We start from the raw sequence: 14,784 nt of genomic DNA, 5'->3' as shown, positions 1-14,784 counted from the left end.
TTCACATAGCTATCCGGCATAAATAATTTAAAAAACCCATCAATATTAAAGGCAAGGGGAAGATTAACGAAGGGAGGATTAAACCTTTCCAAGACCTTGCAAATTACATAAGCTACATGTTGGAGAGCGAACAGAAGGCTGCTTCTGCTTTGTGCCATCCTTCTGTCAGAGGTGGCTGATATACCTGTACCTGAGTAAAGCTCCCTAATTTATGATTTGATGATTATTGACCAAAGATTTCAGAAACTTGTTTCAAAAATCCTGCTTTTTAACATAATACCATTGACAGTGTTTAGGCCTACGTGGCTTTGAAGAGGTGCGTGTTTGGGTTTTTTCTCCCATCTTTTTACATTATAGGGAAGCAATGACACTAAAACACAGGGGCACAGCCTTGCACCATTTTTGTTTGACGCCACCGGGCCACCGCAGCACCAGGAACTGCGGAGCGCCCTACACGGGTCCTGTGACGCTACGATTCCCATTTATTTCGCTGATGCTCAGCACTGAGCCTTGCCAGGCTGCTGTGGAAATCCAGAGCCCTGGAAATCCAGCTGGCCCTCAGTGAGCAAACACTCCCCAACCGGGGCCGAAGCGAGCATTAATACTGTTGCTGTAGCTGTCACCACACACAAGTGCCCCTGAACAGACCCTACAGACGGAGCCAAGCACTGACGTCCGGGCTGCTGTACACAGCGGAGCAGGGATCAGCGTCCCGCCCGGCGGGCTCGCCCGCAATCGCAGCCCCGCGCCCGCCGCGCTCCCGCCGGGCCATCCCCGCGCTGCCTCCCAGCGCCGGCCCGCGACGCCGCCAGGCGCCGTCGGGAGCATCCCAGACACCGCCTACATTGCCCGGCAGCCCCGCGGCCCGCGGGAAGTGGCGTCCGGCCGCATCCGGGAGTACGGATCTGCCGGAGCGTGTTCCGTGCCCGGTGCGGCGCTTGCGGTGGGTCGCGGCCGGGCCGGGAGCGGGAGCTCGGGAGGCGGCGGCTGCGGTCGCCCGTGTCCCACGAACTGAGGCGCTTCTCTCCCCGCAGGTGCGGCCATGGCGGACTCCACGCAGAACGGGCCCATGCCAGGCGGGGCCGGCGGCGGGGCCGTGGTAAGGAGCTGCCGGAGCTGCCGGGCCTGGGGGCCCGGGCCGGCCGCGGTGCTGCTCCGGCGGCGGGCGGGGGGTCCTGCTGGGGGGACGGCAGCGGGCACCGCTCGCCCGGGTGCGGGCAGGGGCGAGCAGCTTTCGCTTTCCGATCGAAAGCGTGCTGTTGGTGTGCGCCGCTCTAGAAAATGGCTGAATTGAAAGTAATTCAGTGTGCTAGCATCTGTATTTCACAGATTCATAGAATATGTTGAGTTGAAAGGGACCCACAAGAATCATCGAGTCCAACTCGTTGGCCCTGCACAGGACACCCCAGAAGTCACACTGTGTGCCTGAGAGCATTGTCCAAAGGCTTGTACTCTGTCAGGCTTGGTGCTGTGACCACTTCCCCGGAGAGCCAGTTCCAGTGCCCAAACACCCTGTGGGTGAAAAACCTTTCCTGATAATCTAACCTAGCCTTGACACAGCTTCATGCCATTTCTGTAGTTATATTGTGCAAGTAAGATACGAAATCGTATTATGAAGATGCTGTCGGTTTCTGGTTATTTCCATAGAGGTGCACTAGAATTATAGAGAAAAAGAGGAATCTTCAAACGCTAGTCCAAAAAAAATGGAAAAAAATATGAACTCTATCAGAAGGAAGGAAGCTCTTGTTTAGACTGGTGCACATAGAGCCAAAAGCATTCTGTGTTTCATTAGAGCCTTTAGGGCACTTTGGCTATATCAAGACTGAGGAGGGCAGTGGTTAGGGAAGAGAGCTGCAGGATTACTGTGAAAAGTTTTCTGCTTTTTCAAGGTCAGGAATATGTAAGCCAAAACGATTTCACTTTCCTTGTAATGTGGTTTTGCTAGCTTTACCTGACCCTGTATTTTTCCCCCTTAAATTGGAAGAATTGTGGAGATTTAGCCCCAGGTTTGTGCATTGAATTATAAAAGAAACCTTGAAGCAAAAGTCAGTCAGGTCTAGAGACCCTACATGATAACATTTGTGAAGCTGACGGTTTAGTGAGGCATATTTGGATAGAAAAACAATTTTTTTTTAAGTTTTTACCACTGTATTTGATTGTAATGTACAAAGGAAACTCTTGGTTTTGAGGAAGCTAAGCTATTTTTGATCTGGCTAGTAACATCATATGAGCCAAGTATTATAGAACTAAAAAAAAAGCTTTCTGCCTCAGGCTATAATTTGCTTATATTTGAGGTTGGAGAAAGATTTGAAATTTAATAGAGTTGGGAAGAATGTTCATTGTATGCAAGTATTAAAATACCAACTTCTGGTGGGGCTGGTCTTTTTTTTTCTTTTTTTTTTTTTCTTTTCCAATATAGCAATTTCTGATGGCTAACAAGTTGGATACAGCAATGTGGATTTCCCGCTTGTTCACGGTTTACTGCTCAGCTTTATTTGTCCTGCCTCTTCTAGGGTATGTACTCTAATAAAAATATAAATATTACATACTGAAATATAAATGTAAATATTTACAAACAACTAGATTCTCTTTGCACAGAATTGTTTTTTCATGTAAGGTAAATTGCTGTTATTTGGGTTACTTAGATGCTTTTTGTCAGGATAGCTTACAGATTTTAGATTGGTTTAAAACACTAATAGATGTGTTTGGAAAATGTATTGAAAAAATGTAAAGTAGTGGTAAATGCATGTTTTTGTGTATAAATGGAGTATTATATTGAGTTGTCTTAGGCACCTGCAGTAAAGTCAGTGTTAAACAGCCTTTGAGTTATTTTCTGGGAATAGTGCTTATGTACAATAATATAAATAAATACTTCAGGCATTGTTCAGTTGTGATGCAATTCTCGAAGGTAGAAGACTTCTGAGCTTGGTTCACATGGTAACATCTCCTCTGATGATTTGCAGGTTGCACGAAGCAGCAAGCTTTTACCAGCGTGCCTTGCTGGCAAACGCTCTTACCAGTGCCCTCCGACTACACCAAAGGCTACCACACTTCCAGCTGAGCAGGGCTTTTCTGGCTCAGGCTTTGCTGGAGGACAGCTGCCATTACCTGTTGTACTCCCTTATCTTTGTGAATTCCTACCCTGTTACGAGTATCCTTTTCTTGTATCATCCTGCTAATGTTTTTAAATATGTTAAAAACATGATTCTTTCATCACCTTTGCCATGATTTGAAAAGCTAGTTGAACTACTTTGATATGTTTGCTATTTATAGAACATACTCTGTCTAAAATATGAGAGGCTTATGTTGATTGATCCATATTCAGTTTAATCAGCTCTATAATTAGAGCACTGCATTCTCTGTCTACTTAGATTTTCTTTTTTTGAGGCTTAAGTTAGTGGATTTTATGACCAGCCTCCAGTGATATTTGGAGAAGATGGTATTTCATTTATTGCCAGTGCAGGGTTTATATGTCTTCTCACTGTAGTAGACATTCATCGTGTAGAGAGATAATTATTTAGTAGTAACTTTCTCAGATAAGTTATTAAACTGATAAAAGTCTGCAAAATTTGCTCTGTGGATTGTCAAAGTGACATGTCAGAGCTGACATTTCTTAATGCCACATGATATATGCTTAATGTCCTACTCTTAAAATCCTTCTGGCAGAGTAATGCCCACATTCTTGATCTGTAAAATCAGAATGGCTGGCAACTGCATGTTCTTTGGTAAAGAAATTAATTTTGTAGCATCTTTTAACCAAAGATATGACTACACATATTTCAGAGGTTTTCAGTAGTAAGCTCAGGTGTGCCTTCTGTACAGAGAGAACACATTTCAGTAGAAGTGCACTGCTGTCTAATGGTGTGTGTTATACTTTTGCATACTTGCAGACACCCATATTTTGAAGGTAATAAAAGTGCATAGCAAAAAAGTGTAAGAAGCAGAAGGAAGAGCTATAAATATAGGTCATAGACTTAGACATATCTTCATCCAGTATAGGCCATTCCAGCCAAACTTTTGCAAAGATCATCAAGCTGTCACTGGTGTAACATCATGGAGAAATGAAGCACTTGCACAGCCTGTAATTTTCCTTATGGCTTGCTTCAGTGAGTATTTTTCCAGTTCTGCTGTTCTCTTTGCTTCATGCTGCCACATACACAAAGAAGGTTCTTGATGTAAGTATGATATGTATGTGTTACAACGAATACAGTTAGTATTCTTGGGGTTTATAAACAGGTTTGAGTTGCTGCTCTGGTTTGGTTTTCTTTGGCTGCATTGGAGGAATTAGAATGAAACTGTAATATAGAATCTCAGCTAATTATTTATCTCAGCTAATTATTTTTCTCACTAATTATTTTTCTTCAAATGCTTTTCTTTGAAGAAACAAAATCTGTGGAACAATTAAGTTGAAACTTACAACATGTCTTTTTCAAGCTAAACCATAGCCTCTGAATTTTATTGTTCTATTTCAGTAATAAAGTAACAAACTGCAGGATGAGACTAGCAAGCAAAATACTTGCCAGTTGGACTTGCTGCTCAATGCCTTGTGCATGTTAACATAACTCCAGGCTTTGGTGTTCCTGTGGGCTGTCTTGCTACCATGGGCACTTCCTCCTAGTGGACTGAACAAGGCTCGTGGCTGTCTCTGTGCAGTTGAACCTAAAATTGGTGGGTGAGGGAATTGCAACATCTGATGCTTTTAATTGAACTCTATAAATTATGGAGTTCCAAGCCTGCAGTAGTTTTCCTTAGGATATTAATCTCAAAACTGATGAGGTCTTAAAATGTTGAAACGGGTGGTAAATAGCAATTGTTTGCATTTTGTTTTCTCTGTACTAATGGAGATAGATGTAACTTTTATGTTTTCTGTAAATAAATTTTTCTTCTTTAAAGGCACGAAGTTCAAATAGTTTGCCCTTTTTGAGAAATCTCTTAGAGAAACTGAGTGCTAATCAACAGAATATTCTAAAATTCATTGCTTGCAATGAAATTTTCCTGATGCCAGCTACAGTTTTTATGCTCTTCAGGTAAGAATAATGGTAAATATTTCAATAATTAGAAACTTGCTACACAAGACTGCTTTTTGCAAATGAGTTCTATGTGGCTCATAGTACTCCATTTGTACAGTTCTGGCTGACAGAGGCTTGAACTTCAAATAAAATTTAAGTGATTCTTAGGCTTCTTAAGTTGGTGCATCCTGACATCAAAAGGCATTCACTATGATGTAACTGAGCACCAAAAAACCTTCCCTTTCATAGTGTGGGTGATGTGTCACATGGGAGTTTTTCAGGCTTGACACTTGAATTCGCCTACATTTCTATCAGTACATTGTTCAGTAAGTTCAATTTTGGTTCGTTTAGTAGAATATTAAGATCTTCAGCTTCACTTAAAGTGAACTCTTATTTTTGACAATTAGATTCCTGAAATTTAAATGGCAAAGTTTCATTATGCAAAAAGTGTGCAAGCAGGAGTAGGTTGCATTCTCTCCTATGCTGCTTCTGAGCATTGACCCTTCTGGGTTTTTTTATTCCGTTTGATTGAGCTTGTTGTGTTGCCTGTTGAAGTCATTTTAGGGATCTCAAACATGTTGGAATCCTACTGAAGTTGTACAGGCATAATGACCTGCCAGTCACAGAAGTTTGGGTCATTGCCTTTTAATATTTGGAAGGGGAATGCAGCCTTTGTTATAGCATAGTGGGAACATTTCTCATGAGTGGTCTCATAAACAGTAGAAAGGAGGCTTTACCTTCTTGGATAGGATGCATAATTTGTCTTTATCTTTTTGATATATCAGCTGAAATTTCAGTGCTTCAGCCCTCAAGGACTGCATTCCATCTGAGACCACTTCCCAGCTGACAGATACACTCTGTCCAGTATCTGAAACTTTCAAGTGCTTTGAACTTAGTACAGCTTTTTTTTTTTCCTTTTCCCTCTCTGTGGAGAATGTTGTATGTGAAATATTGCTGCTTGATATGTCATCTGGTAGATACTGAACCTTGTAAAAGGTCATATGCCAAACTTAAAAATAATTGAATTGCTAAATGCAGCTATTGTGAGATTTTGTTCTCTAAATGTTGTAGCATATTAAATTGTTTGTCAGTACTGTATAAGTTTCAAGATTTCCTCTTTCTTTCCTCCTGTAGTTCACTTTCACTTTATATTTTTCTTTTGGCTAAAGATGCTGCTAATACTTGAAGGAATTCTACTTACTGGAACTTACTTATCATCATGCTTAAATTCAAACAGAATTTTTCAATAATGTGTTATTTAAAGTGACTTCAGTCACTAAAACTTAGGGCATTTCTGAGCTTCACTGTGTATGGTTTGTGTGCTATGTTTCCACTATTTCACAGCACAGCCATGTCAAACAGCAGTTTTGTGAACTACCAAAGCCTAATTTCACTGTGACTGAAATAACTGGATATTAGCTTGGCATTATAGACTCATTATACATCTGTAATTGTCTGCAGTGTGTTCTGAAGAGTTTTGCAAAAGATGCTAGAAATATGGTTCAGATATTCAAAGTGCTGCAATTAGATTGAACAGGGTCACTGAAACTGGAGTGCTTATGTCAGCCAGTTTCTGGGCTTACCAGCAAGTGTTTTCTTGCTATGGAACACGTGTCCACCGTCATTCCTGTAATTCTTTGCACACCACCAGAAATGAGGCATATAAAAACGCTTCATAAATATAAAATCAATACAAGAACAGCACTTCTTTAACTGCTTCGTTGAGCAGTTTTATTCTATAATGTTTGTGCATTTGTAAGTGTATAGTTAAGTACTTTTGCTTGTCAGATCTAGATTTTCTGATCCAATGTGACCCAAATCTTAACTTGTTTTGGAGACCAAGTAGTTTACTTGCTTTTCTTTAAAAATTTTCATAAAATTTCCTGGGTTTGGTGTTCTATTTTGGTTTTTTGTTTGTCACTAGTAAGCTCTACTGAACTATTCTCTTTCAGTGGACAAGGGAGTCTGCTGCAGCCATTCATTTACTACAGGTTTCTTACATTACGCTACTCCTCTCGGCGAAATCCGTACTGTCGGTAAGTGCTAAATTGATTTTGGAAGTTTGTGCTTAACTGCATGGTGCTTAGGCATTCAGAAACTTCTCATTCTAAAATGAATGCAGAACTCATAATACTACATCTGCAAATGGCAGTTGTAGAATGTGATATACACCTGGATGCTAAATAAAACCCTGGCTGGTTAAAGGTTAGATTTATTTAATGTAAGTGATCAGCAAAGTACCACCATTCTTGAATGGGAGCTTTCAGAACATGCTTGTGTAATTAAAACTACACTTTAGGAATAGAAAGTCTTTCTTATCAGAGAGATATCCTTATTTTTAGATTCTAGGTACATCTGAGACTAAGCCCAAATATGAATAGGCACTTAAAAACTTGTGTAATAATGAGAGAAAAAAGTTTCTATGGATGATCTTAAACATGTTCATTACCTTCTTTAGTTAAATTCAAAATAAAGCCAATTCTATTTGAAATAGAACCTTACTGATTTTGAAAGTTGGTCAAGCCAATATTATTGCTTTAGACTTTGAAATCCTAAATATTCCTATAAGTGTTTTCTCAGGTGAGTGCTTTTTAGAAATTTTCTTATGAGCATGGCATAGCATAAGATTTTGTGAACAGACTTTCCAGTCTACTTGATCAGGAAATGGCTTGCTAGAGTGCCAAGAAAGTGGCTTTGGCTGCCATGATATGCAAGGACAGGTGTGAGAATCATAAGCTTAATTCTCTTCTATTCCCTATTTTTGTAAGAAATCAATTGTTCCATCCTACTACATGTATTTTTTTTTTAACAACACCAACAACATCTATGAAGTTGCTTTACTACTTTGGTATCTAAAAATAATTTAAGCTGTACAATACTAAAATTGACATTCAGTAGAACTAGTTTATCCAAAATGTTCTGCTGGCATTTTTGTAGTTTTAAGGGAAATTGGTGATGAGAGTTTTATTTCTCATATCTGTCTTCTAATAGTTGCTTCTGCAGTGCAGGGTTCTTGCATATTGCCAAGAAGTAGCACAAGCACAATAGCCTCCCAGCTCCTTACACTATTTGTGATAAAGCATTATTCCTTTTTTTAATAGTGCTTGTGTAGCCTTTATAGTCTTTCTTTTTTTTTTCTTTTGTTTTTTCGCTTGAAGCTGGAATTTTTCTGCTGTCTCTAGCTCAGTAACTTCCAGCTGGGGATAGAGTTAGTTGAAATGTTAATGTTTAAAAGTCAAGAATTCTGAAGCTCTTGGAAGCAGTACCGAGTTGGTCTAAAGAATTTAACTTAAAATGTGTATGTGAGTGTGATATGGAGAAAAGAAGTTAATGAAAAAGATATATGTGGATAATACTTCTGATAAATGCTGTAGGATTTTAAAACTGATTTTTATCTTTAAATCTGATTTTTCAGGACTCTCTTCACTGAGCTCAGGATTGTTGTTGAACACTTAATAACGAAGCCCTCGTGCCCTGTTTTTGTAAGAAGACTATGCCTCAGTGGCATTTCCTTTATAAGCAGATTGGCACCAACTGTTGCATAGCCAAATTCAGGCACTCATGTTTTGTGAACATTATGAGCAGCTGGCACTTCTGCTGATGATTGGAAATTCCTGGTTTTACACTGCTTTCACTCCAGGCTGTATAAAAATACATGAATGCTTTTCTTGGAGATAATATGAAATTTAGCATATCAAAAACAAATAATAGAAACTTAAATTAACCGTGCTGTATTGTTAATTGATGAAAAAAAGTAGCTGCATCCTACCTAAAGATGCCCTATCATATGAGTTTGTTGTTTTGTTTTGTTTTTTTAAATCAAGGATTGTTTGAGATTGATTGAAAATTATTATAAGAGATCTGTACTCTCTAGGTTTATGTTAGTTGGAACTATAGCTACTTTAGGATGTCTCCAGTGGATAGCAGTTGATCCATATACCTATGCAGTACACTTTGGACAGTATTCTTCTGCTTACTAAATGTATCTGTAGAACTATTTTGTCCAATTTGCTATAGTCAGTGTGGAAATATGGCTCACTTTGAAGTTAACACAAGGGATTAAAATCTATCAAGCTGACAGAGATAACACTCCTTTCTGAAGGAGAGGCTATTTTTATTAATAATACTTCAAAAGAACTCTCCCATGTTTCTACTTTGTAACATAATCTTACGTTACGCTGTTGGAAGAAATACCAAGACTGATCACAGGAAACTGTGCAGTTTTCTTGTCATAACAAGTTGTTTTACCAAGCCAAACTGCTGACCTGTAGGATTTTAAGACTAAGATGCAATGCTTAAACTTTTAACCATGTCTCAAATGAACTAATCAATGTTAATGAAGTAACTTTTGCAGAGTCATTGCAGATTTGATCCCGTGTCCACACAAATGTGAGACTGCAGTAATTCAAGCATGTTAGCTTTTTAGAAAATTAATCTGTAGGTAGCTCTGTATAAATTGTTATTCCAGTTTCTGAGACCCTCATTGTGATGAGAGATTTTCGTAAAGAATTGCACCTCTTTAGGCAGCTTCTGAAACAAATGGGTGTAGGATTTCTTGGCATAAATCCATCTGATGACTGATCTGAAGCCAGTGCCATGACTACAGAAGTGAATATTAAATTAAGTGCATAAATTAATTACACTGGTTATGCATTCACCCAGCAGCTGAAGGGTAGGTCATGGAAAAATAATACTGCGTGAACACAACTTCTTTCCAGAAATTCAAGGCAAAATATTTGCCAAATTTTCTGTAGTTAGTGTTAGTATTCTAATTGCATAAGTAAGAGCTTTCATTGGCCTTTTGTAAAATTCTGTAGCACTCAAATATTCTTCCACAGTCAGAGAAACTTTATGAGAAAACAGTTTCAAAAACAGTCTCGAAGCAAAGTATTTTCCTGTAACTATTGAGTTATCTTGTTTGTGATATGGATATCATTCCGACTTTCCAGTTGTATTAGTTTTTAGATCAGAGCTATGTATTTATAAACTTATTTAATTTTTTTTTTGCTCAACCTCTTGGTACTGATGAACCAGTTGGTAATTGAATATGATATTCTTTGACTACTTGTCTTGCTCTCTGGACGTGATTAGCTATTTATAGAATACTTGCACACTGCAGAAGCAACTGCATGCAGTTAATGCTCTACAGCTGCTAAAGACTTGCAATGAGATTGATTATGTGTATATCCTGTAATTTGAGGATTTGATAAAAACTAAAATTTCTACTGCAATAAAAGGAGTGTTAAATGTAACTCGCTAGGCTCTTCAGGCTCATTTTCTCTCTTTAACACAACTTACTGATGCTTGAACCTGGAAGTTGAGCAGAATGCTGTCCTGTGTGTATGTGTGCATGTTCTTATATTCCCACTGCTGCTTCTGAATTGGGATATAATGTCTTATGCATTTCTAAATTATTTTATAGGGAATTTTTGCCTTCTAAAGTGCAAAAATGTATGACTTTTTCTTCAAAATCTAACCCAAGAATAAGCACTGCAACAATGGTATCTAATCAGAGAAAAATCCAGACCTACTTACTACTGTTTCAGTTTCTCAGCATGATTCTAGACCCTCTGTCATGTTGCATGATGTGTTTTCTGAATGGTGACATCAGATTCTCTTCAGCTGTTGGCACCACTGCGATGTAAAAATGAATTTGGTCATCTAAGTTGATCCCCCATCCTGGGAGTGGAAAGCAAATAAATCTGTAATTACAGTAAGCAAAATAACATGTTACTTCTGAGCAAATTTTTGTGGTCTGACTGCTGTTATGGGTGCATTCTACTGTTCCCTAATTGTATGATGGTACTAAATTAGAGAGGAGTCTAAACTGGATCCAATGTAATGCAGCTGTAACTGAAGGATGCTAAATAGAGATCCAGCTCAATGAATGCAGGAGAAGGATTAAAAGGAGTAAGTGAATGACAATGCTGTGAGTAAAGAGTTGGAAGACAGTCCTGTGAAGTAGAACTTAGATGTGAATACTGAATTTATCTCTTTCTGTTAAGTCTTGAAAATGGACCAAGAGGAGGAAATTCCATAAAAGGGATTTGATTTGGTTATGCTAGTAGCATATTCTTATCTTTCTTAGTAGCATATTCTTAGCCTGACAAATGAGCAGCTTGTGGCCTGGTAAAACTTACTTCTCTGATGTGCCGAGAAAACATGGAACAGTGTTGTAAGAATAATGTTTAAGCCAAATAAGCAGGGCAACTGACCTGTGCTCTGCATCAACTTTGATTTTTACTGTAGCCTTTCAGCTGCCTAAGTGATAACATCGAGTTTCCTCAGTGCTGGCAAAAGCATTCTATCCTTGACCCTGCTTCCTCACCACAGTTTGTGACTGTTTCTATTCTAATGATTAAATTGAATGTAAAATGCTGGTAGTATCCTGATAGCTTGAGGGTTTTTTTTTGATGAAGAGAGCTGTATGTTCATGCTGCTAATGCTGTCAACAGCTAGCTGTGATGGAGAGGCTGTGACAGAAGTCTGTGATTGTAGAGAAATTTTGCAACTGACCATAAAGTGCCTGCCAATCCCAAAATGAAGCAGAAGAGTTTTTGTATTACTGAAAGGTTTCCTACCTAATGTGATAACTGTTTCCACTGGCATAAATCATACTGCTCATTGCTTTTTGTCGTCTTAGCTTTTGTATATTAACAGCATTGCACAGATTCTGTGGGTAGACCAACCCCTTGCTCTGTACAAGCTTTCTGTAGAAGTGATGCTCCAGCTTAACACTTGTCTGTTTTCATCTGTAGATAAAGTATCAGGAGCCATTGGGTCTGTTGGAGCAGCTAATGCCAGCTAGGAATTCTTACACACAAAGTAATTCACCAATACATCCATCCTCTCCTTTATTGCCTTTTATTTGATTTTGTACATATATTGTCATTTCTGTGCAGCCAGTTTTATGTTTTGCTCCTTTCTTTGATGAGTGTTTAAGTGGAGCAATATCTGTGAATGTTCTAAGGATTTAAATAAAAATTATTATAATTATGAGCCACTATTTCTTCCAACAGTTTTGGAGCTGCTAACTATGTATGTGATTGTACTGTCCAAACAAATAACAAAGCCAATTATTTTTTACAGTCTGTGTTAGACCCTTTTACCATTAAGCACCTGTATTCTAACATTTGCTGTACAGATGCTGTGTTTATTAAGGAAGTTCTTACCCATTTGAAAGACAAGAATGGAGACATGGAAGGAAAGAGCACTTGATGTAAGAGTTTTGGCAGAGCAGGAAATAGAAAAGAGTTGGAGAGGTGCTCAGATGAAACTGATTTGTTCCTGCTCTACATAAAACTTGTTAGTCCTGCTCCTAAAACTATTGTAACTGTGGTCTTAAATACTTTAAAAAGTACTGTACCTTACCTTGCTCAGATAAAAAGTGCTGTACTTTACAGTACTCAGATTAAGGGGAAAGAAGATAGTGTGCTAGAACAACACGTTCTTTTAAAGTCAAAATTGATTTTCACGTGCAGTGCTAGGTATGGCCCTTGTATCATCATCTCTGACAAAAAATTAGCATTAGCAGCAAAGTAAGATCCCGAACCCTTAATGTGCTAGATGGTAGTAGGGTATGCTAATCTGTTTTAATTGTCTATCATTTTTAATCGCTGTCATACATCTATTTGTGATTAAACTATATATACACTGAAATTGGTTAGTGTATCTTTGTATTGTAACTTCTGTAGTGCTATAATTTTCTTAAAGTCACAGGAACAGTCAGGCCTTGCTGTTTTAAATCACCTTTTAAGGACAGAACCTTAAGCAATTCTTTATTCCAAGTTGGAAAGATATCAGTATGGATAGTGTAATAGAATTTAATCTTGAATGTGGATTCAAAAATCTTTTTCATAAAATCTCAGCATTACTTTTTAACTTCTCTGCAGAAGCTAGCTCTGTGATAATGGCAGATGTTGTGGAGGTAACGGAGTTTCATCGCTTAGTTCTGTGCCATCCAGATGGTATAAACTTTTAAAATTAATTGAAAAATTCATCTTTTACTTGTATTCAAGGACTGAGGCACAAAATGCTAATGTAAGGGCTCAGAGGGGAAATATAGTTCTCCTGCATATTTGAGAAAATGTGAAGCCCTTTCAAGAAAATCTAATAAACATAATAATCGCAGGCTGCTGACACTAAGGAAAAAGCACCTCATTCGCTCTTTCTTTTATGCAGCGATTTACTGGTCCCTACTGATTTTCAAATTGGATCACTGCAGTAAATTGTCCATACCAGTACCTGTGAAAGAAAGCACTGGGATCCATATTTGTTCAGTGCTGTGCTTAAATCAGCAAGAATGATAAATTTGATGGTATGAAATTGGAAATACCAAGGGCTTCTCTCAGTGAATGAGCAAGTAGTTCCATTTGTAATTTATTGTGACCCTTTTTCGCTGTATGTGCTTTGTATGTCAAATATTTATTTTGAAACAAATTAAATAGTTTTCTGTATTGATACCTATTGTTTTGTTGATGTTCTTGAAATCAAACTGTGTATTGCTTCTGGATTTTAAATATTACCAGTGTGTGTTGCAAAACAGCACTTAAGTTCAAATCTCTGAGTGAGTTTGAGTTACTGACCAACAGCTTCGTGTTAAGTGTTCCAGGTGCATGTTGGGTGTTGTTTTTTTGTGTATGGGTTTAGAATAGTGCAGAATGCAGTGAGCTACTGCAGCACCTCATTTACTATTTCTAGAGAAACAGGAAGATTAAGGTGTATACCAAAACAAAAAAAAAAAAAAAAAAAAAAAGAGCTGATCTTTGCCTTTTGTCTTGGAACTATTCTGCTTTATATCTGGCATAGATAATACCAAGTCCTGTGGGAAAAAATCTTACCTATGTGCCCAGTCTACTGCCATATTTTCAGTGCAGGTGTTAGCAGAGAAATTTGTATACCTGTGTTTTGGCTTGAGGAAACTGCTTTCCCTGAACAAGTGCAGATCATGGTATTTTCATTTGTTATGTGTGCCCCTATGAATATTCACTCATGTTACTTTGCCAGTGTTAAAAGTATGTTAGATGAAGATGATGCATCAGTTCAGATATTTCACAGGAAAATGAAGCTGAAGTTCAGATATTGTAAAAGATGCAGGACTAGACTATCTGTAGGATTTAAAGCAGTATCAACTACAGTTTTCATGAAAGTAGAAATGCAATAGAAAAAGAAGGTAGAAGAATGGGGAGAAAAATAATGAGAACACAGAAAATCACAGAATCATAGAATGTACTGAATTGGAAGGGACCAATCAGGACCAATGAGCAAGTCCAGTTCCTGGCCCTATGCAGGACACTCCAAGAGTCACACCAGTTCTCTGATATAAAGATGTCTGGAAATCCTGCTGGATGCTCTGTTGCTTTCACAAACCCTGTTTCACCATTCATGGTTTCATGCCATCAGTATCCTCTGGATAGTACTTAAATTTTCAAGTAAATTATGTATAATTTATTTTCCATTAAAATACTGTTGAAATAGCCACAGTGTACAGGAGCAGACAGTCTAATCTTGATTTACTTAAAATGGAAAACAGCTGCAGTGGAATTGTGTGTGCTTCTCTTATTTTGTTTGAAAGTTCTGCAGAGAAAAAGTAAAGAAAGAAATAATCTGGGCTTCTTGGCCCTTTTTTTTTTTTTTTTTGGCTTTTCTCTTTCCATGTTGCTTTGCTATATTTTTCTTGGCAGTCTGGGGGAAGACCTTGTATGTGCAACTCATGAGTTTTGTCCTGATGTATGTTTGCATAGAACACGATATAACTTAGTTTTAAGTTATAACA

General features: G+C 38.2%; 1 protein-coding gene across 2 annotated transcripts; it reads left to right on the top strand.

The window, feature by feature from the left end:
- Positions 1-863: 863 nt before the first annotated feature.
- On the top strand, positions 864-13,471 carry TMEM33 (transmembrane protein 33). 2 transcript variants are annotated; one of them, XM_036381793.1, is made up of 8 exons: positions 864-943; positions 1,035-1,099; positions 2,420-2,514; positions 2,964-3,151; positions 4,108-4,175; positions 4,894-5,027; positions 6,962-7,045; positions 8,425-13,471. In XM_036381793.1, the coding sequence occupies exons 2-8, from the start codon at positions 1,043-1,045 to the stop codon at positions 8,552-8,554; spliced, it is 756 nt and encodes a 251-aa protein (XP_036237686.1). In that variant the 5' UTR covers positions 864-943; positions 1,035-1,042; the 3' UTR covers positions 8,555-13,471. The 2 variants fall into 2 exon arrangements, with proteins under 2 accessions (XP_036237686.1, XP_036237687.1); XM_036381794.1 differs by having other exon boundaries at positions 912-929.
- The last annotated feature ends 1,313 nt before the right edge of the window (positions 13,472-14,784 follow it).

The sequence above is a fragment of the Molothrus ater genome, chromosome 4 (genome assembly GCF_012460135.2).
Source record: "Molothrus ater isolate BHLD 08-10-18 breed brown headed cowbird chromosome 4, BPBGC_Mater_1.1, whole genome shotgun sequence".
NCBI lineage: Eukaryota > Metazoa > Chordata > Aves > Passeriformes > Icteridae > Molothrus > Molothrus ater.
The sequence above is the reverse complement of the archived record's forward strand: the minus strand, read 5'-3'. Positions and strand labels throughout refer to the sequence as shown.